At 37.3% G+C, this 21,926-nt stretch overlaps 1 protein-coding gene across 1 annotated transcript; it reads right to left on the bottom strand.

Moving 5' to 3' along the window:
* Positions 1–364: 364 nt before the first annotated feature.
* Positions 365–21,520, bottom strand: slc1a3a (solute carrier family 1 member 3a). Its single transcript, XM_079870421.1, has 10 exons — positions 21,336–21,520; positions 19,912–20,169; positions 17,650–17,787; positions 10,182–10,386; positions 10,050–10,092; positions 9,691–9,953; positions 7,805–8,038; positions 5,844–6,038; positions 4,988–5,122; positions 365–1,314 (listed from the first exon to the last, which is right to left on the bottom strand). Exons 2-10 carry the CDS (start codon positions 20,090–20,092, stop codon positions 1,104–1,106), a joined length of 1,605 nt encoding a protein of 534 aa, XP_079726547.1. The 5' UTR covers positions 20,093–20,169; positions 21,336–21,520; the 3' UTR covers positions 365–1,103.
* Positions 21,521–21,926: the final 406 nt, after the last annotated feature.

The raw sequence follows: 21,926 nt of genomic DNA, 5'->3' as shown, positions 1-21,926 counted from the left end.
ATAAGTACAAGTATAGTAGAATAGGGTTACACTTTATTTAAAGGTGTCATTGTTACAGTGTAATTATATATTTAAGTACTGAGTAATATTAATTAACTACATGTACTTACTATAGGGTTAGGGTAGGATTTGTGTTTAGTTGAGGGTTAGTTACATGTAGTTATGCATAATTTACTGTTATTACTATGGTAATTACATGTAACATATGTAACAAGGACACTGTAAAATAAAGTGTTACCTAGAATAGTGAGGGATTGAGAGATGTCAAGGATGAGCCGTTGTCAGCAGGTAATAAATGTAATTCTGAACAACTTTCCTGTCATTGCAAAATATGTGTAACAAAATATACAAGAGACAAAAGAATCATTGACCTGTTAATGGCCCGTCCTGGGAAGAACACATGCAATGAGAGCAGTTAAGGCCAAAATGCTCTTTTCTTTATTCATAGATTTCTTTATTTTGTACAAACTGAGAGTCATCTATAAAAGCCTTGAAATAAGATGATTACATCAGTTGAATGTAAAGTTTTTCCAAAAACAATCCGTGCACGGTCTGAGTGACTCCACAGATGAAGATCGCTGAAATCGTGTAACATAAAAACATTGTACTTTACCGTTGCTTCTGGACTCACTGCCTCACTTTCCAACTTAAGCTGCCAAAACATTCAGTGTGTTTCATAACCAGTTTAAAAATGTTTCACTTTCTTTTTTAGCATTACTCGCACAGTTGCAAACCAAATGGATGTAATTCATTGCTTTTATTTTTTCCAGCCCAAGTAGAAGCAAAAGCTTGCTTCCATAATTACATTCAGTTTCTCTTGAATTTACAAACCTGAATCTAGAAAACTAGTAAAAATACATCTGATGAAATCAGATTTTTACCAATCTAATCAGTTTACTCTACAATAAAACAGTTCAAAGAGGACCGTTGTGGACCACACATGTCCATCTCTGCTTGTGCAATGGTCCTCAACAGATTTGGATGTCTCTGACAAGCATATAAAAAGACTTGAGATGAATATCAGACTAGAGTCTGACTAAGTTACTAGTGTTTGTACAAAAACTCCGGTTTTCCGTGGATAAAACTCCTCAGGAAACAAGCGGTTACATTTTGGTCTCGCTGTCAGGGATCTTGGCATTCTCAGACTCACTCTCCTGAGAGATGAGCTGATAGGATTTCTTGGTCTCGTTCTCCTCCACGACGGAGTTTCCGATCTCGGCATCGGCAGAGCGCAGCTCGTGACGGGACAGGTGCTCCACTATGCCTGCACCGATGGAGTCGCCCAAAACATTAGTGGTGGTGCGCAGCCGATCTCTGAAATGGCAGAGGAAAACAAACATGGTGGAATCAAGTTGTGTTTGACCCACATACACCAGAACATCTTATCAAAGTCATCTCCTCTTGTCAATGGGGATTCATTCTCTGGTTTACACATCTGGATCGCCTAATGTCACTTGAGCCTTTGTTGGGCCTCGTGAGGCCTCCGCTTAAGAAAAACAGTTCCTCCATCTTGTGTGGTGTTTTTGCTGACCCATCTTTCCTAGCATGAACGTTCCTCACAATGCCTCTTCTGTTCTGTGTGCTGCTTTAACAAGCACATAATCTGAAGAAAAGGTCTCTGACTGGACTTGAATTCAGTGACTGCTGTGAATGCGGTGGGAATAAAGGTCTCAAGAACATGCTATCGGATCTACGGGCGTATTGTTCAATGGGTCCTAAAACTCATCTGAAGCAGATGTTGCATGGACATGTACAATTTGATTATGGGTTATGGAATTGGAAAGATGGAATATCTTGCTTCCTGTCCAGCTCTGAATTCCTGCCTGGGTCTGTGTGTAGGAATAGTACATCAAAGCATGTCTTCAGATGTCAAGTCAATTTGTATAACGCTTTTCACAATGCACATTGTTTCAAAGCAGCTTTACAGAAAATCAAAATGTTAATGTTTATTATATCTTAATATCTTCATGCCTTAGGCCCTGTTTACACCTGGTATTAAGATGCGTTTTGGTAGATCAAAGTAGACGAGGAAGACATTCCCGTTCACACCTGGGGTCTCATTTATAAAACTGTGCGTAGGAACCTTACTAAAAGTGTACGTGCGCCCTAAAGCCAAAAATGGCGTACGCAAAAAAATATTCAGATTTATAAAACCGTTCGTACGCCAGAACCTGCGCAGAATTCACTTTATAAATCCCAGTCAGCGGAAGATTGTGCGTACATGCGTCTCCTCCCCGAAATAACCATATATGGAGCTTACAACGCCTAGTTTTACTATGCATATCCTCATCTGCATATCATTTGCATATGATTATTCATCCACGTGATAACGTTTAACGGTACAAGACACATTACATTAATAAAAATCAAGTAGTTGCCTATCCTTGCCTTGTTTTTGAATACATACATCAAATAGTGTAAAATATATTTCAGAGAAAGTTTTTCTCAACCTTTTCCACTGGCCGAATTGTATTTTTAATTGATTTATATTTTTAATGGAAACAGATAGGCCTTGGGCATTATTTGCACGAAACTATTTTCTCAGACAATCTGGTATTATCATGATACGCAAATATCTCTGTGGTTAAAACATTAAAACACAGCATGCCAGAGGAAAAGTGTTCAAAAACACCGCATCCACAACAAATATTTCTATTGACTGAATTTGAATATAAAAATGTTGTAACTTCTCAGTAATGATTTCATGTTTAAGTGCTTAACTCCATTAATTTGAATGGCATATTTAATCTAAATGTTTATATCAGAAGTAAAACATAGTTTAAATCATTATTTTATTTATTTAAACTGTTATTTGCATCAGTTTCACTAAACGGCCCAACGCGCTCGCGGGCGCGGACATTTAAGAAGGGATGGATATTTGCTTCAAGTGACAGGCTTGGTGAGTGAAATTATATATCTATTATCTTTCTGTATATGTTTAATTTTCTTTAGATTTTCTGTCTAAAAGTGACCAAAAAGACACAACTCCAGCTCACCATCGGTGTCGCCAATTCCCTTTGTCTCCAGAATGTGCGTACGCACGGCTCAAAGTTTGCTTAAAGGTGCGCACATTCTCCCGTCAAGTTTGTTTTTTATAGATCACAACCTTTGCGTGGGAACTGGCGTACGTACGTTTCCAGCCCCGTTTTGTGCGTACGCTCGCTTTATAAATGAGACCCCTGGTGTTTTAATCCGTCTCTTTTGTCCACTTTCAAACACTTCTGTCCTGATTTCTTCGGGGGGAGGGTCTGTGGGTGGGTAAATGTATGGACTTTTTCAGATCTTTCGATCTAATGGACGAAATAAACTCAAGCAATTTACATATGAAAGCGACAAGAGACGACGGAAAAACACATGGAGATCATTAGGTTTCATTTTTGCTCTGACAGCCACAAGACCAGCCGAACGCTGTAAGTGTGTGTTAGAAATCAGGAATGGTGAGAGAACATTGAGCTTGGTATGTTTTTCATCTTCAAACCAAACTTGTGTCTTCAGCCGACAGTTTAAATCCCGTCTGGCTAGAGCTCTTATCATAATGTTACTCATTAGTTCAGTAGACGGAGAGTAGACGTGTCTGTTTGAACACACTCGACCACATGAGCGTTTACACTATGAAAGCAATCTGGTCGAATGTGTTTTCGACTACCTCTGGAAGAGGTCAAAAGTGGACAAGCTCAGAACGTTTTAGACCCATTTACAGCTGTGTTAAATGTCGGCCACTTGTGATCCGATCGTCCAAAACGCTTCTTAATATCAGGTGTAAACAGGTGTAAAATCACATTTAGCAGATTAGAGCTGGATGATAATATAGCGTTTAGATGTCTTCAAAACATCACAAACTGAAATTCTCCTGTTTAGATTTCCCACAGCTTTTGATGAGTGAATTTTGGATTATGAATGCTGACTTTTTTTTTTTTTATTACTTCGAGTAAAATGTAAAAAAAAAAGTAAAAATGTAAAGCAATATATACTATATAGCAAATATCAGTTGCTTGACTGTTTATATCATTGCAAAATATTATTGCACAACTCTGTATCTATATAAAGTTGGATATCCAACTTTTTCCGCATAAAAAAACCCTGTGAGTCAGTCCTAGAGCTCCTCCTGTCCGATTTTAGGGGAAAATCGGGTCCATCGGAGACGTCCAATAGATTTCTTAGGCGTGCCGAAAGAACACCACAGACACAGTGTAATCACCATGGGAAAATCTCAGAGTAAAAATATGATAAACCGCTGTTTTGCCAGATGAGAAGTTTATCTATGTATCATCTTTTTACTCTTTTAATTCATTTTAAAACTATACCATATATCTCTTTTAATTTCTTTTATAACTGTTTTAAATTTTCCTTGCTTTTATTTTGGGATTATTTTAATTCCTTTCTGTAAAGCACTTTGAATTGCCATAGTGTATGAAATGTGCTATATAAATAAACTTGCCTTGCATACATACAGTACACTCACATAAAGTGATATATGCACTATAAACTGTAGCAAATCTCAACTGCATGATTTTTTTTATTTTCATTGCAAAATTTAACTATATTATCATGCAGCTCTTTATCCAAAGTTGTATATACAGTAAGTATGTCCAACTTTATGCGCATACATACAGTATACTCACACAGGGTGATATATATACTATATAATGCATATCTCAACTACTTGATTGCATGTATCGTCTTAAAATGTAAACTATATTATCGCCCAGCTTTAATATGCTAAATGCAACTATAAGGCAAGGAGATTATAAACATCAACATGATTTCCTGTGTATTGTGAAAAGCGCTATACAAATGAATATGAATCTGAAAATTCTTCCAGCGGCCGGTAACCCTGTGTTTGTTAAAGCTGTAGTTGTTCAAACACCCCTCCTATCCCAGTTTAATGTGCAAAACTTGAAGTAAGCCATACATTTATTGAGTCTTATGAGGGATGATCTCACACACAAAAATACTTTAAACATTCGTCATAAAACGCAGTACTCACAGGAACCAGTCAACAGCGATAATTAGAGTGATGTCATCAGTGGGCAGTCCCACAGAGGTCAGCACTATCACCATGGTAACCAGGCCAGCCTGAGGGATTCCAGCTGCACCAATACTGGCTGCTGTTGCTGTGATGCTGTAAAAATTACACAAAGCATGCATTCTAATATCATTTTCACTTCGATAAAATACTGAATGGTGTGAGAAATTAACAACATTTAAGGCAAGATAATGCAGGTAAAAACCTTTTCATGCACTGGCCAATTTTGAAATTATAAGAAATTATAAGTGTTTTTTATTGCACTTCATCTATTTGCATTTGTAGATTTCAATTAAAATAAATATATTTAAAGGCTGTTTTCTCTCATGCTCTCTTTTAGTAAGAAATCTCTATTTCAGAGCACTTACATACGCCACACTCCAGTTTTATCTATATTCTGAAGGTGTTTGTTTTTTTTTTTACAGAAGTTTTTTTTTTATATAACATTTTATTTCTAAAAACAGTGATTTTTTTTATTTTTCTGTTGATAGTATTTCTGATTTATATATATCCTTTTACTCTAATATGTCAACAAAATGAAACAAGAATTTTGAACCTACATCCAATTCCAATGTTCATATTTCTGTTCTGGAAATTGTTTAAATTAGATATTAAAAATAGCATATTTGCATATTCAAACATAACATTTCAAACATGTATTAAATCAATTTACCAATTTAATGTGATTAATTAACTGGGGAAGTATGGTGATTACAAAATTTACTTAATTCACCTGTGGTATCTTGCCTTAACTGAATAAATGTTGTACACTGTCATAAAAAAAGTTTATATATATATATATGTTTCCCATCTGTACCTTATGGTTAGGATCTCTCCAAAGTTCATCTCCATGTTATTGACCTGTGCGATGAAGATGGCAGCCAGAGCCTCGTACAGAGCTGTGCCGTCCATGTTTATGGTGGCTCCCACGGGCAGCACAAAACGGGTTACACGTTTATCCACATGGTTATTTTCCTCTAGACACTTAAAGGTGATGGGCAGAGTGGCAGAGCTACGGAGAGACACGGCAGATTTGAAATTCTGTCTTTTACTCATCATGATGTTCCAAGCCCATAATAACACTATTCCATGGAACACGAAAGGAAAATGTTGCGCAATTTCGACGCAAGCTGGATCGCTACGGCAAAATAAATCATATTTTACTAATGAATGTGAGTTTGCAGTCTGTATTGAATGTGATGCAAAGAAAACACAGTGTACAGGACATAATTACAAGAATGACAAGTCCTCGAGGACTGCACACCTAAACAACAAACACCTCTTATATATTTTTAGTGAATCAAAAATATAGTACAGTAATATATAGGGGTTTAACGATACCCTCATGTCACGATTCGATACATATCACGATACTGAACTCACGATACGATTATTATTATTGCAATACTCCAAGACATATGGTAAAAGGTTAACAAAAAATTTACTCTTTATTAAAATGTTAAATTTGGTATTAAATTGGGGGTGGAAATGAATAGGCTTGGACTTGGTGCTCATAACCCAATGCACAAAAAAATAGAGACACCATAATAAAAATATTGATGAGTCTGAAGCTGAAAATACACAATTATTTTAGGCGAATATGCTTGCGCTATTTCACTGACAAGATGTATTTAAAATAACGCAGGCCACTTTTTACTGGTAACAAGACATTTGGCATTATCAGGACCCACAGATATTCCCCCATTCCATTATTATACATTCAATTCAACATTATATAGTAGTTTATACTACAGGGCCGTTGAATGCTTGAATCTGATTGGTTGACGAACGTTCTAAGGTGTGCATTATTTTCAGGGAAACGCACAGCTAAAGTAGTTCCAGGCAGGTCTTGACCGCATTACAGTTCCATATCACTTCGCGTAGTTAACTGTAATAACGAAAAATAGGATACAATTCATAACAAGAAAAAGCATTTAGCCGCATGCGCTTGATCTGCAATTTTCAATGTCTAGCTTCACAATCAATGGAAACATGCAGTTTAATTTTAATAAATAAAGTATATTCCTATCTATAATCAATAGAAAATTAAACTGAATATAGGCTAAATAAATGGACAGTCCTGCAGCACGGATTTTTATTGCAGATAATATAACAAATAAATAATTATTGATAGGCCTTACTTGTTAAAAGGCTTTTTTTTCATTTATTTGGCTAGTCTACTGTCATCTGTCAATAATATAAAAAAGAATGAACGAATTAATTAAAACGAATTGAATTAATAAATAAATAATAATATTGACGCACATGCTTTTCTGTCTCATTATTGCAACATCTCTCTCTAATAACTGCATAAAGCCGAGCCGAGGACACACTTTAAGGCCGGTTATGAATGTAATTTGATGACTGATCATGCCCAAACGCGTGTTCAGCGCGTTCAGTCTGTGTCGGTGTTTAAAATATGCTGCTATGAAAACAGTCAGAGAATGTGTCAACTAGTTGTCAATTATTCCTTACTTAATGTAGTACTGACACTAAAACTCAGTAAACTTACATTTTTTACTCACACAGAAATTTCCATTTTGTGTGAACTACACACAATAGGCTACATATTGTCACTATCCACAATACATATCGATGCACTTTTGTATTGCGATATATTGTGACACGATATATTGTTACACCCCTAGTAATATAGTACAGTATAGTACAGTACACACCAATACAGTACAACAACAATTTTAAACTCTTATGGTTCAAGTTAATGAATAGATGCTCAAAAAAAAGTTTATTCTGATTATTATGGGTGTAAAAGCTCACCTGGAAGAGGTACCGAGAGCAGTGACAAGGGCTTGCAGAAGTCCAGCGATGAACACAAATGGATTTTTACGCGTCACAAGGAAGTAGAGCAAGGGCAGTACAATGAAAGCATGTATCGATAGGCCGATGATGACTGTCACCGTGTACATTCCCAACTGGCCTCCCATTTCTGATATATCATCCATCTCAACTATCTTTCCAGCAATCAGGAACAATATGCCCAGTGGAGCGTACCTGAGGTGTGAAAACAGAGAGTGAATCGTTCAGATTATTGACTTCCTTACTGAATCGCATATCATATTTCAAGCACAATGTCGATATGAAATGAACCGGGAACCAGGAAATATTCATACAAAACGGAGTGATAATTATGTGGCACAAATACGGAACAAATTCATACTAAAATGAACTGCAAAAGCACCCTGGTTTATAACTTGGTCTGTGCTAAATTATTGAGCTTTTTTTTCTCAGCATGTTAACAGACTCAAATTCAAATGTTGACATACATGTCTATGTATACATAATATATATACAGTACCAGTCAAAAGTTTGGAAACATTACTATTTTTAATGTTTTTGAAAGAAGTCTCTTATGCTCATCAAGCCTGCAGTTTAAAAAAAACAAAAAAAAAAAAAAAAAACAGTAATATTATGAAATATTATTACAATTTAAAATAATGTTTCGCTTTTTTAATATATTTTAAAATGCAATTTATTTTTGTGATGCAAAGCTGAATTTTCATCAGCAAGTACTCCAGTCTTTGGTGTCTTATGATCCTTCAGAAATCATTCTAATATGCTGATTTGATGCTCAGTTATTATCAATGATGGAAACAGTTGTGCTGTTTAATATATTTTTTTGGAATACTTTTTTCAGGATTCATTGATGAGTAAAACGTTAACAGCATTTATTCATAAAAACAGCATTTATTCAAAATAAAAACATTTCTAACAATATAAATCGTTACCATCACCTTTTATCAATTTAACGCATCCTTGTTGAATTAAAGTACTAATTTCTTTAAAAAAAAATAGTTATTGTTCCCAAACTTTTGAACGGTAGTGTATATTGTTACAAAAGATTTCTATTCTAAATAAATACAGTTCTTTTGAACTTTTTATTCATCAAATAATCCTGAAAAAAGTATCTCAGGTTATAAAAAAAATATTAAGCAGCACAACTGTTTCCAACATTGATCATAAATCAGCATATTAGAATGATTTCTGAAGGATCATAAGACACCAAAGACTGGAGTACTTGCTGATGAAAATTGAGCTTTGCATCACAAAAATAAATTACATTTGAAAGTATATTAAAAAAGAGAACCATTATTTTAAATTGTAATAATATATTCATAATATTACTGGGGTTTTTTTTGGTTTTTGTTTTTTAACTGCAGGCTTGATGAGCATAAGAGACTTCTTTCAAAAACATTAAAAATAGTAATGTTTCCAAACTTTTGACTGGTACTGTATATATATATATATATATATATATATATATATATATATATATATATATATATACACACACACACACACACACACACAGACACAAACACACACAATTTATTTAGATTTTTAACACACTTTGCAACTGATAAATGACTGAAAAGATGGAATTCTTTTGGTGTCTTAGCAAAGTAGTTCATTATTATATGAGTGTCAATATTTAACTTTTTCCAACAAATTCTGTTTCATTTGCTAATGTTCCAGTAAGTCTGCTTGAAAAAAAACCCACATTCCTGGCAGGTCATGACATGGTTTAACAGTTTCATAGGCAGTGGTTTTCTTTAATGAGGAAAACCACAGTTTATTTAATACGTAAATAAATATGTCAATTAATTTGCTCAAAGCTGAAAACATTCCCACTCTAAATCACTCACCACATGATAATAGCAACCAGTCTCATGATGGCCTCATTCAGACAGTCAAAGAAATCCCGCAGAGGTTTTCCCTGCTCCTTCATGCCCCCAATGATGAGGCCAAAGGACATGGAGAAGACCACGAGTCCGAGTGCATTGACTCCATTAACCGTTCCCAGCACTGGTATCACCTCCTCATGTTTGACGTCCTGCGAGCCGTTATTCAAACTGTCGTTCACCAGAATTGTAAGTGTGACCACTCGCTTGGCATTTTGCGTTTTAAACTGTGGAAGGTAGAGAGAATAGAAACAGTTAGCCTACTTGGTTTTGTTCACCATCTTATGGGGAACTAGATTTGAAAACGTGCATTAAACACGTACCTGTTGTGTACAAGCTTGCACTAAATTAGGAGGAAACATGTTTCTGTTAAAAAAAAAAGAAAAAATATACAGTTAAAAAGAAAGAAAAAAACAGACATTATAAAATTAAATTAAAAACGATCTTCACTATACCTGATTAGATCGAGGAAGGCGTCTGCTGGACTGACTTGCTCTATTTTCTCGTGTTTGGTGAATTCGTCTCTAGAGCCTTTTCCTGGGTGGATAATGAGCACCATGACGATCCCAATGAATACAGCGATGATAGTGGTGGTGGTGTAGTAAACTACAGCTCTCACACCCATCTTCCCTGACGCTCGGCTGTCCAGAGCGGCCATACCTGCACACAGGTGACGTCAGACCGCAATATGAGTTAGTTCACATGATAAGGGTCCCGCAGCTGACAGATGTAACAATAGGAATTATGTAGTGACCTTAATATTAAGAAGAAACATGTATGTTGGATATTTGTTGGGTGATTTTCCTTTACACCCCACACGAGTCCATAGTTGTTGAATAAAAGGTTTGTAAAGAAGGACAATTTAACAAAGCTAATTTAAAGGCAGGGTAAGCAATTTCGGAGTGGCTAGCAATAGCAAGCTAGCTTTGAAAGCATAAGATCCCACCCTCCCTTCAGAGCGTCTCCAAAGCCACGCCTCCTTCAAAACATATGAACGCACACAGCAGAGTCTGCAAAGCACCATGAGAGACGGCGTTAAACTACCTCACTACTCAAAGCTCATAACATTACAATAATAATGAACGTAAACCACTTAAAGAGCTCTTCATTGAACCACCTGATTGCTGCAGATTCATTTCAGCGCTGATAGTGTTGACATAGAAAAGCATAAATCCGAGGAACAGCTCGGGTCAGAAACGTCAAGGGTTGCCATCTCGTAATTACGGTTACGACAGGAAGTGAACTCAGCATAAGCTTGTGTTTTGGTTCAGGAGGAACTGTTTCTGGGGGAACAAGAAAGAAAGAAAGAAAGGATGGATGGATGGATGGATGGATGGATGGATGGATGGATGGATGGATGGATGGATGGATGGATGGATGGATGGATGGATGGATGGATGGATGGATGGATGGATGGATGGATGGATGGATGGATGGATGGATGGATGGATGGATGGAAGATAGGAAGGAAGGATGGATGGATGGATGGATGGATGGATGGATGGATGGATGGATGGATGGGAAGGATGGATGGATAGGAAGATAGATAGATAGGAAGGAAGGATGGCTGGGTGGATGGATGGATGGATGGATGGATAGGAAGATAGATAGATAGAAAGGAAGGAAGGAAGGAAGGAAGGAAGGATGGATGGATGGATGGATGGATGGATGGATGGATGGATGGATAGGAAGGATGGATGGATGTATGGATGGATGGATACATAGGAAGATAGATAGATAGGAAGGAAGGATGGCTGGGTGGATGGATGCATGGATGGATGGATGGATGGATGGATGGATGGATGGAAGGAAAGAAAGAAAGAAAGAAAGAAAGAAAGAAAGAAAGAAAGAAAGAAAGAAAGAAAGAAAGAAAGAAAGAAAGAAAGAAAGAAAGAAAGAAAGAAAGAATTCTTTACATTGATGCTCAACAACAATACATTCTATAGCAGTAAAACAGTATATTTCCTGAAGGTCACTGACCACAACTGCCATTTAACATTTCTCTCTATAGGACTGAAACAGCCATTGTATTGAACTATGTATGTCTTCCATTATTGTGGTATGGTGTGTGTATGTGTGTGTGTTCCTAGTGATCTCACTGCCCCTGAGCCCATAAAGCCCATAAAGCCCCTCAGCTTCCACCCCAGCACCCGCAGACACAGTGGCCTGGGAACCTTCTGCACAGGTCATGTTCTCTTCCTGCTGCTCTCATTAGTTCTCGTCTCCATGGTAATGATGACTTCCCCTGCAAGAGTCTTATAAAGTCTTATTCTTCTATACTGCAAAGTAATTACCTCACATACACACACACACAGTCTTCAAAGACGAATTGTGTGTGACCCCTCACAAAGAAATTCTCATCTAATGAGAGCACACTCTTCATGGCCATCTGCGGACGGGCAGATTTTTGCTGATAAACTAAATCTGTCTGTTCCACCAAGTAGCTGTTTAATCAAATATTTATATTTCCAAGCAATTGTTAAGGGTTTGGGCAATATGACCAAATTCTAATTTCACGATATGAGAAATTTTATACCATGACAACGATATACACATTTGAGTTATTTTATCCCATTTCTGTTATTAAATATAAGGGGGGAAAAAAAGACAAAATAGGACAAATACAATATACCAAAAATCTGAATTAGACAAATTTAAAGGGTTAGTTCACCCAAAAATTTAAATTCTGTCAGTAATTACTCACCCTCATGTTGTTCCAACCCCCTAAGACACAATTAAGATATTTTTGATGAAATCTGAGAGCTGGCTCACTCCCTCATAGGCTGCTAGGCAATTTCATTCAGAGAGCGCCACGACGCATGCGCGAGAACTGAGAAGATGACGCTCACAATCATTTGATGGGAAAGTGTGAAAGGCAAGCCATTCATTTTGTGGCATTGGTAAGGCACTTTTACGTTTTCTCGTTGGTTTCTCACGATTCGGACATCAGGAAATGCACAGTTTAGAACCATTTTAAACACTACATCGAGACCCATCTGCGTCATCTTCTCAGTTCTCGCGCATGCGTCTCGTGAACTCACGTAAGAGGCCCACATGAAAAAAAATTAATAGTTGAATAAAGTCGTTATTTTGGGGGGGTTTGTGCACAAAAAGTATTCTCGTCGCTTGATAAACTTAAGGTTGAGCCACTGTAGTCACTTGGACTATTTTAACGATGTCTTTACTAACTTTTCTGGGATGGCAGATATCTATTACCTAGCAGCCTATGAAGGAGTGAGCCAGCTCTCAGATTTCATCAAAAATATCTTGTTCTGAAGATGAACAAAAGTCTTACGGGGTTGGAACAACATGAGGGTGAGTAATTACTGACAGAATTTTTGGGTGAACTATTCCTTTAAGTTTTTCAGGTACAGTAGATTTATTTTAGCCTGGTAATACCAAACTCTGCTACTTCGCTTTGCTTCGTAGACAGAGTCTGGCATGGCATAATTGAAAAGAGTTTTCTTTCTCGCGGGGGGGGGGGGGGGGGGCGCTTGTCTGAAGTTTAAAATCATTGGTTACCCGTAAGCCAATCACATAACGTTTGGTTATGGCGTGTGTTATGCGCAGGCTCAGCCGCATCTAACTTCCACTGTAAACACATGTATGATGTGAAAACAAAACCATCGAGCGAAATACCGGAGTGAACATGGCTGTGAATGACTTTTGCAGATTATGTGAAGTAAATCTACGCATCCACGGCACAATAAGCGTCTACGTCACGGCCCTCAGCCCACCCTCTGTTCGTTGATTGGCCGGCTGTTTTCAGGCCAGAGGAAAACGTGGAAAACGGTCGCTATCTCAGACTGAGTACAGAAGCGAACTGAAATTGAGCGGAAGTACAAAGTCTGACGTAGTCAGGCTAGATTTATTTAGCATGCAGTTAGAATTAGTACAGAAATGTTTTAATCAAATGTAAAAATAAAACATTGCAGTCTTCACTGCATGAATTAAATATAAATGCATTCTTATTAAAGCTAAAAAAGTTCAGTCAAGAGCAGTAAGTTATTTTCTCTTTTGTTTGATTCACATTAATGACAGAGAGCAGCAGGTTTATTAGGCTGCTGTCACTTTAAGACCAAACGCATGGATCCATTATACTGATACACATCCAGTTTACACCCAACCGTTCACTTTCACTTGAGACATAACCGGCTGTGTTTACATGAATACTCCACACGATAGGCATTTTGACATAATTGCGTGTGTATTCGACCATTCAAGCGCAATAAGACATGAATTCGCATGCTGAGACTAGTCTTTCTGTACACACCCTTATAGTGTGTGTCAGTCAGCGAGAGCACCGCATTGAGCTTTTTATTACTGCTTATTGTGCTTAATAACAATTTTCAACATCAAGCATGTCCCAAATTCGTGATCGCCTTCTAAAAGAGGCAGCTTTCTGTGCGCGCACTTTGGCGGTGTGCCAGTCAGCACGAGCACCTTTTCAGGATATATTGTGCTTATAACTCTTTTTAACATCAAGCACGCCTCGCTCTTTATATGCATTTCATCAGTCTCAGAAAATTCCCAGCTTACAAGTTACCCTTTTTACAAGTTGAGATCTCATAATTATGGTAATTATGACATGGTGTGAACGCACCACTTAAGACCAAAATTATCACAGACTCGAGGGTGGACTAGCAACCACCTAGCAACCACATTCTGTACATGTAGCAGCACACTTAACATTCACAGAGGATGAATTGTGAAAATATGTACAGGTCACATTTAACTGCAAAAAAAAAAGAAAAAGAAATGATAGTTTTCATAAAGAAAAATATGCATTTAGTTAGTTAGTTTTTATAATACTGTATATGCACGTGTATATACATTATAATATTTATATACATATATACAGTTGTAATCGAAATATTCAACCCCCATTGTAAATCAGGTTTATTGGCAAAATGTACAGACTCAAAACCCCAAATTCAACTGAAAACGCAACTTTTAATGACTTCTGCAGTCTGGAAATTATTCAACCCCTTCATGACAAGCATCTTTAGTACTTAGTAGAACACCCATTTGCTGTTATGACTTTCCAGTAAACAATTACCGTCTTTCAACGTTGAAATATGGTTGAAAATAAGTCGGTCCGCCTTGGACTGGTTTATGACGTGATTTCAACTAAGTAGTTTCGGCCGGACTGTTTGACTATGTGTTTTTAACTGATCCTCTAAGATACCACATGTTTTCAACTGATAATCTAAGACAGGATAAGTCTGTTATACATGCTAAAATAACGGAGAAAAACAAACAAACCATGTTCATTATTATCTCAAATAAATTTAAAGAGTTTTACATATTCCATCAAGACGTTGAACATAGACCTGTTTTCAACGTTGAAAAGTCGTAATTAGATGTTGAAGATTTACGTCTATTCAACGTCAAATAGACGACTTTTTGTTAGCTGGGCTGCTGCAAACAAGATGTATAACCAGACACCAGCTTCTGGCGGCGTTTCTGAGGAATCTTAGCCCATTCCTCATGAGCAATGGCCTCCAGTTCAGTATTATTCTTGGGTTTGCGTGAAGCAACCGCCTTCTTCAAATCCCACCAGAGATTTTCGATGGGGTTCAAGTCAGGTGACTGTGATAGCCACTGTAGAATCTTCCATGACTTCTTCTATTCCCTCGAAACATACCGCTGATCCATAGGGCCGAAAGGTTCCAGTTTTGTTTCATCGCTACACAGAACAGAATCCCAAAATTCTGTCACCTATTTATATGATTTTGAGCCCTTTTCTTATACTTTTGAGTCAGTGGTTGTGTACATCTTGGAGTTCTGGCATGGAAACCGTATGCGTTTAGAACGCACCTCACTGTGCAGCTGAACCCTCATTGGGGGAACCAATTGAAACATGAGCTATTTCAATTACTTTTGTTTGATTTGTTCACTGCAAACAGCTGAAAGTCTGTAAATTTTGCCAATAAACCTGTTTTGCAATGGGGATGAATAATTTAGATTCCAATTGTATATGCGTGTCTGTGTGTGTATGTACACACATATATGATATAAACAAACTTTTATGTTAGATGCGATTAGGTTTTCATTACTGTAAAATAAAGCTTCTTCAGAAAATGCAAAGATCTTGTTTTTCTAGTTCATTCCCTCAGGTTTTTATACAGCAATAAAACTGCTCTCTTTCTCTCTAGCCTGATTTTAGTGACATTATACAGCATTTTAAATCACAGAGTATTTACATTTGGGCGTTATTCTTAGTAAATGTAAGGCTGGTCAGCCATTGAAAAGTCATTGTTTTGGCTTTTACAGATTTGGCTGACCCGACAAGCTTCGACGCACCACATGGGTGTGTGTATGTGTTATGTACTTATCATTTGATCTAAATGGGCCTCTACTGTGTCATTGATGTTCAGCCTTGTGACTGTGCAAGTTAAAGCAAGAGAGAAACAAACAGCATACATCTGAGAAGCACTTTAAAGCCAGATGCTATCAAATCCATTGCAGAATATCAATGTGAAATTAAAATAAGCTATTAATACACATTTCAGGTCTTTGACATAATGAATATCTTTCCCTTTTTAACCCGTCCGCTCCAGCCATCCGACTCCATTCTGGTATGTAACATCCACTTTTCTCAATCCAATCAATTTTCTATGGATAAAATCAAGTCCTGCCAAATATTTTCTATTTTAAATACCACATTTCACACTGAAATAGGTCAGATTAAGTATGTGAAATGGCTTGTGAATGGCTCACAGAATTAAAGCAGCTATTTAACTTTAAAAAATGAATAAAACAAAGTATTGTCTTCTTTATTAGTTGTGTTAGTCCCATAGTCATTCTTAAATGCTGCATAGCAGCCATCAATCTGTCTAGAAAGAGTTTGCGGCTTTATTTAGAAGGCTGCAAATGTTATTTATACACAGAGAAATAGTGTGTGTGTGAGAGAGGTGACTGAAAGAAGCTTTTGTTCGTTTCTCTGCATGGTCACTTTGACCCTTGACTTCAAGTCTGTTTGGAAATAGACCATCAAAGCACTGACCTTACAAACGCTCTCACCTGCCCCCATGTTTCTTAACTGGTCGAACCCCTCAGAGAACAAATGTAAACCTTCCTTAGGTGTCTACTTTATTTTTAAACAAAACAAAAATGTTATACTTTTGCCTTGTTTTCCAGTGCAAATTTCGAAACATTCTTAAATCAAAAGAAGCGAAACGACTAAGATACTAAACCCCGGTTTAAAAGACAAGGCGGTTTAGTCCCAGAAAATGCATGTTTGAGCTGTTTTAACTGAAAGAAACTTGCACAGACATATCTTAAAATATATCAGTGCCATTGTTTTGTCTCAAGATGCACAGCAGTAATGTTGTTTTTTAAGACATGTTTATAAAAGCTACTTGGATGTCCTAATTGAACTAAGACCTAATCCTGGCTTAATCTAAGCCCTGTCTGTGAAACCAGGCCTAAATCTTCATAATTAAGTGAGTTTATCTTTATAAATGTATGTTGATTTAACCTTCACGAGGTTAACCTTTAAGAATTTTTAGATATTTGTAATGGACACAAAACAAAACAAGCCAAAAATACTAAATAATGTCATTATTTTTAGCAGTGTAGAAGTTGGATCAGCCTTTTTGAAGATCTTCAAAACTAAACTGAATCCTTCTTAAACTATTATTTTCATAAGCATATACAGTTTTGCAGACTATACAATCGATTTACAAATACATTTATAACTGCAGAAACAGATTGAATAGCTTCAGCTCCCCGAGTGACATAACAAAGGGTGAGACATAACAAATCAATGTGTCGCCCCTCTGAGCTTGACCAGATCACATTCGGCCTGTCCCCTTCCCCTGCATAATGTGCTTATCTCAGGCTCATGTTGTTCTGGGTTTAGCTGGCAGAGTTGCCCGTGTCTGGTCAGTGCCTGGTGGCGCCGCAGTGGAACCGTACCTGTAATTAAACTGGACACCAGCAGGGGGAGCACCAGCATCTGCAGCATTCTCATCAGCAGCTCTCCGGGAAAGGAGAAGTACTTCACCTCTCGATATGACATTTTATACGGCCGCAATCCAAATCCCAGAATTGTTCCTGTGAGAGAAACAAACATGCAGCTTTAATGGGTCTGTAAAAAAAAAAAAGAAATTACATAAACGTTTAAGCTGGAGTGTTTAATATACTGAGAGAGAATAAAATAAATTGTGAAATAGAGTGTGTTGCACTATTCCACTGCTTTATATTCCAATTTGGAACCAATCCTAATGGGATCCAACAAAAATAGATTTTCAGTTTATCCAGTTGGATCATATTGGTTCCAAATTATGATAGAAATTCCATTTAAGTGTTCCTTATTGGAATTCTTTAAAGTCACCATGAAACCAAAATGGACAATTCTTATTTTTTATGGAATAGTATCAATGCACTTTTTTTTTTTTTTAATTCACGTGCCTCATAATCTTTAATCAAAATATCTTCCTCTCCCTCTTGCAGCGTCATCTCTTCTCTTCTCTGATGATGCGTTTACTGGCATGAGGGCGGGGCAACCTGTCACTCACATGAGATCCACCAATAGCAAACCACACCATCCAATCAAATTCCACATGGACAATACCAAGTCTTTAGCCTGGTTAAAACCAGACCATTCTCAGTAGTAACAAAAAAGTAGGCAAGCTTTGGGACATACTACTTCGCCGTCTTTATCGGACGGATCTGTCGCGTGCATCCTGTCACTTAAACTGCCCTGTCAATCATCGTGTCACAGTTAAAATCCTCTATTAAATCTCTAATTTAATTTCCTACCGTTTCGGAGAGAAATGTAGTAGCACGTTCATCTGCCAGTGGGTCTTTCATGGAGACTGTCCTCATGTGTTTGCAATTTGAATATAATAATGCATTTAAAAGTTGAACGGACGTCGCTCAAATGCCTCTGGGCGCAATTGGATAGACCTAAAACCAATCAGAGCGATCGTCATTGTGTAAAGCCCGCCTCAACGTTTCTGATTGGTGCCGTGATTTCTAGGCCATGGAAATGGGCTTGAATGAGCTCTTTGCCAGAGTACTTCTCGAGCAAATCTGAATTTGCCGGAAGTTGTCTGGGTTTTCCCAGGCTACCAAGTCTTGCCCTACATTTGTTCTTGTTTGAGAAGCCATTTCACTCGGATATGTCACAATAGGGAAAAAAACTGTTTATGTCGTCTTTAATAGTATTCTTTTATATTATTATTTTACTATCATGACATGGGTGAGGTTCAGTGTTCTGTTATGACATCAAATGTGTAAGAATACTAAAAAATATAGGTTTACGAAAATCGAATATATAAGATGAAGATATAAAATATAACATATAAAATGTCGAATATATGATGAAATAACATAATACTTTTGATAAATATTCCTGAATTACATTATATGTTCCCTGAAATATTAAGCTATGTTTTTTAATTAATCAGCAAATATCACGCCATTTTGAGATTATTAATAGCAGTCCCTGATTGGCTGATTAACAGATTTGTTTATTCCACCTATAGTGTAATTTTCAAAACCTACAGAGGCATATTTTCTGTAAAAAAAAATTTCTTTTTACTTTCATACTTAATATTTAGAATTTTCATTTATTTATTTATTTAATTAAATTATGATATTGTATGTTACCCCACATTATATTAAATATTTACTTTTAGATTTAAAGTCCCCCTGTGGTGAAAATCAAGTTTTTAATGGTTTATATGTCTATGTGGTGTTTTTAATATGCTTTAAGACAAACAATGTGCAAATTCATAAGTCGACACCATTGCTTATTTTCTCCTTAAAACTGCAGTGAACCAAAGACAGTCTCAAAAACACGCTTTGAAATCGCTGGTGTTTCTGACGTCACAAACTACCTTGTAACCAATCAGATCAACGTGTGATCGTGAACGAGTGGATCTCTGAGCTGGTGTGAGTGAGTGGAGGCGGGGCTCATTTGCATATTCATAGAACCGCGTATACTAAATGAGGCAAGGGTGTAGAGTTACTTTCAAGCTATTTTAAGACATAAAGAACGTTTTAATATGTAATTCTGGTGATGAAAAATTAGTTTTAAGGGATAAAATCATTGACTACAGGGGGACTTTAATTGCATTTTTATTTATTTATTTATTCAATTATGATATTGTATTTTAAGATCCCTTTCAGAGTAGGAGGCACAACTGATCACAAGACCAAACATCATCTCACCAACGATGACGGCCACGACCGTGAGGATGACGAAGGCATTCCGCATGAAGAAGCCTTTGACGTCATTGGTGGTGATGTTCTGCACGGAGTTGCGGGCCCGCAGCGAGCGCTCATTGATGCCGTCCCGCAGCTGCTGGACTCTGCTGCGCTGCAGACGCGTCTCCCCGTTACTCTGAGTCATGCCTGGAGGGGGCGCCACACCGGACACACCAGACACCGCTGAACGTTTGACAAGAAACACTCCGCCGTGGGCAGTAACTGCGGAGGACAACATATAGGTAACATCATTAATGCAATATCCATCATCGTAATACATTAGTCAACATTTGAAGTGGATAAAAAAAAAAAGTTCATCAAGAACGAGTATTGTTTAAAACTCATGTATAACTTTGATGAAAGGTTTTGATCCATTTTAAATGTTGACTACTGTAATAATGATAATAGAGGTAAGTAACTATTGTTTTACGAAGAAAACGTGAGTGGCACTTGCACGTACAATAATCGCCGCCGCAATGCTTTGATGTTGTGAGGGGTTCATTACATTGTTACAGATCAAACAAAATTAAAAGATCGTGAAAGATCTCTAAGAAACGTAATAGCACTCTTCTCCTAAACAGACCCCAGCAAACAATAGCCGTCATTTCACCGTCTAGGTTAACTGTAGACCCGATATAGTCCGGCTATGAGTAACCCATTTCTAGACAAAATAACCTTGAATTTGGTTATTTTTGCTAAAATAACTGGCAAGTTGTATGATATTCCATCATGTAAGCAAAGTCAACAGTGATTACAAGTGATTTCATTTCTTTGACATGTTATCTAATTGATAACTAGTCTATTCTTGGGCTATGGTTTAACCGTCTATAACATTTTCACTGACAGCCCAAATTTTGCCTTGTTTCAGACTAGACGTCATGCAGGGCTTTGTTTGGACGGCTATTAGACGTATTTTAAACGCAAAATTTCTTGCTGGGACCACAAGATTTAAGGTATCAACAGTGAAAAAAAGAGTTACAGGTACATGCCAAATTATAATAATTAGGGTTAGTGGTTTGTTAGTGATGCTTGTCTAAAACTAAAACCCTAAATCTAATCTAAATTTGTTGTTAGTTTTTAACTTTTGGATTAGGACTTTAGCTTGTTTTACCATTTGCATGCACACTGTCACACTACAACAATGTCGGTTTAGTTTGTCAGTCAATAAATGATTCTGAATGATGTCTCTGAAACGCAGCCATGCATCTGCACTCAAAATGAGCAACTGATCCTTGATACCGAGAACTGCAGCAATCTTTCCACGTGTGCTAGGAATACAGCCAGACCAAACACTGCTGCTGCTCCCCCTTTCACACACTTCACACACGCTCACATGGTCTGAGAAAACCCACACCCTCATTCAGAATAATAACAGAACGCATACTCACATCAAAATAAAGGGATTCAGTCCAACCCTCCCTGTGACGAAGATCCTCTATGCTGAGAGACTGGAGAGAAGTGTGTACTTAGAAAGAGAAGTGCAAGAGTTTGGAAGAAAAGAACTGCAAGCATGGAGGGTGTGAGTGAGAAGGACAGGGGAGAACCAATAACAGAGTGGAGGGAAGATGAGAAGGGGCGGAGCCTGTTGAAGAGGAGGAACTGCCAGCTCAGTTGTGGGAGGGTCTTTGGAAAGGCCACTAGATGAAGAGATGGAGGGAAAAGCATGTGTGTGTTTGTTTCCACATGCAGCTGGCATCAAAGACCACTCAGACTCAGAAGTCAAATTAAGTGGAAAATACTTGTTGGACTAATTTCAAAATGTGATAGTTTCTCCACTAAAGGAGGTTATTCGAAAAAAGCAAAAGCAAAAAGAGATGTTCTTGCTCAAGATGCTTTTTGGATTATCTCATATCATGCTGATCAGGTTTAATATGCTGATCTAAAAACATGATCATCAGGTTTTGTATGAACTTGTGGAGTTCATGTTGGGTCTAGTCAAAACTGTCGTTGAAGTCGATGTTAAAATGCTGGTCACACTC

This window comes from Squalius cephalus, assembly GCF_949319135.1.
Source record: "Squalius cephalus genome assembly, chromosome: 5".
Classification (NCBI taxonomy): Eukaryota; Metazoa; Chordata; class Actinopteri; order Cypriniformes; family Leuciscidae; genus Squalius; species Squalius cephalus.
Note: the sequence above shows the minus strand (reverse complement) of the source record. Positions and strands in the feature narration are given on the sequence as shown.

Excerpts from the sequence above, each read along its gene's own strand:
- slc1a3a (XM_079870421.1), bottom strand. The coding sequence starts at position 20,092 with ATGACTCAGAGTAACGGGGAGACGCGTCTGCAGCGCAGCAGAGTCCAG. Across the intron at positions 5,123-5,843 it reads GGAGAGATCCTAACCATAAG|CATCACAGCAACAGCAGCCA; the intron begins GTACAGATGGGA and ends TAATTTTTACAG. Across the intron at positions 1,315-4,987 it reads ATCGCTGTTGACTGGTTCCT|AGATCGGCTGCGCACCACCA; the intron begins GTGAGTACTGCG and ends CTGCCATTTCAG.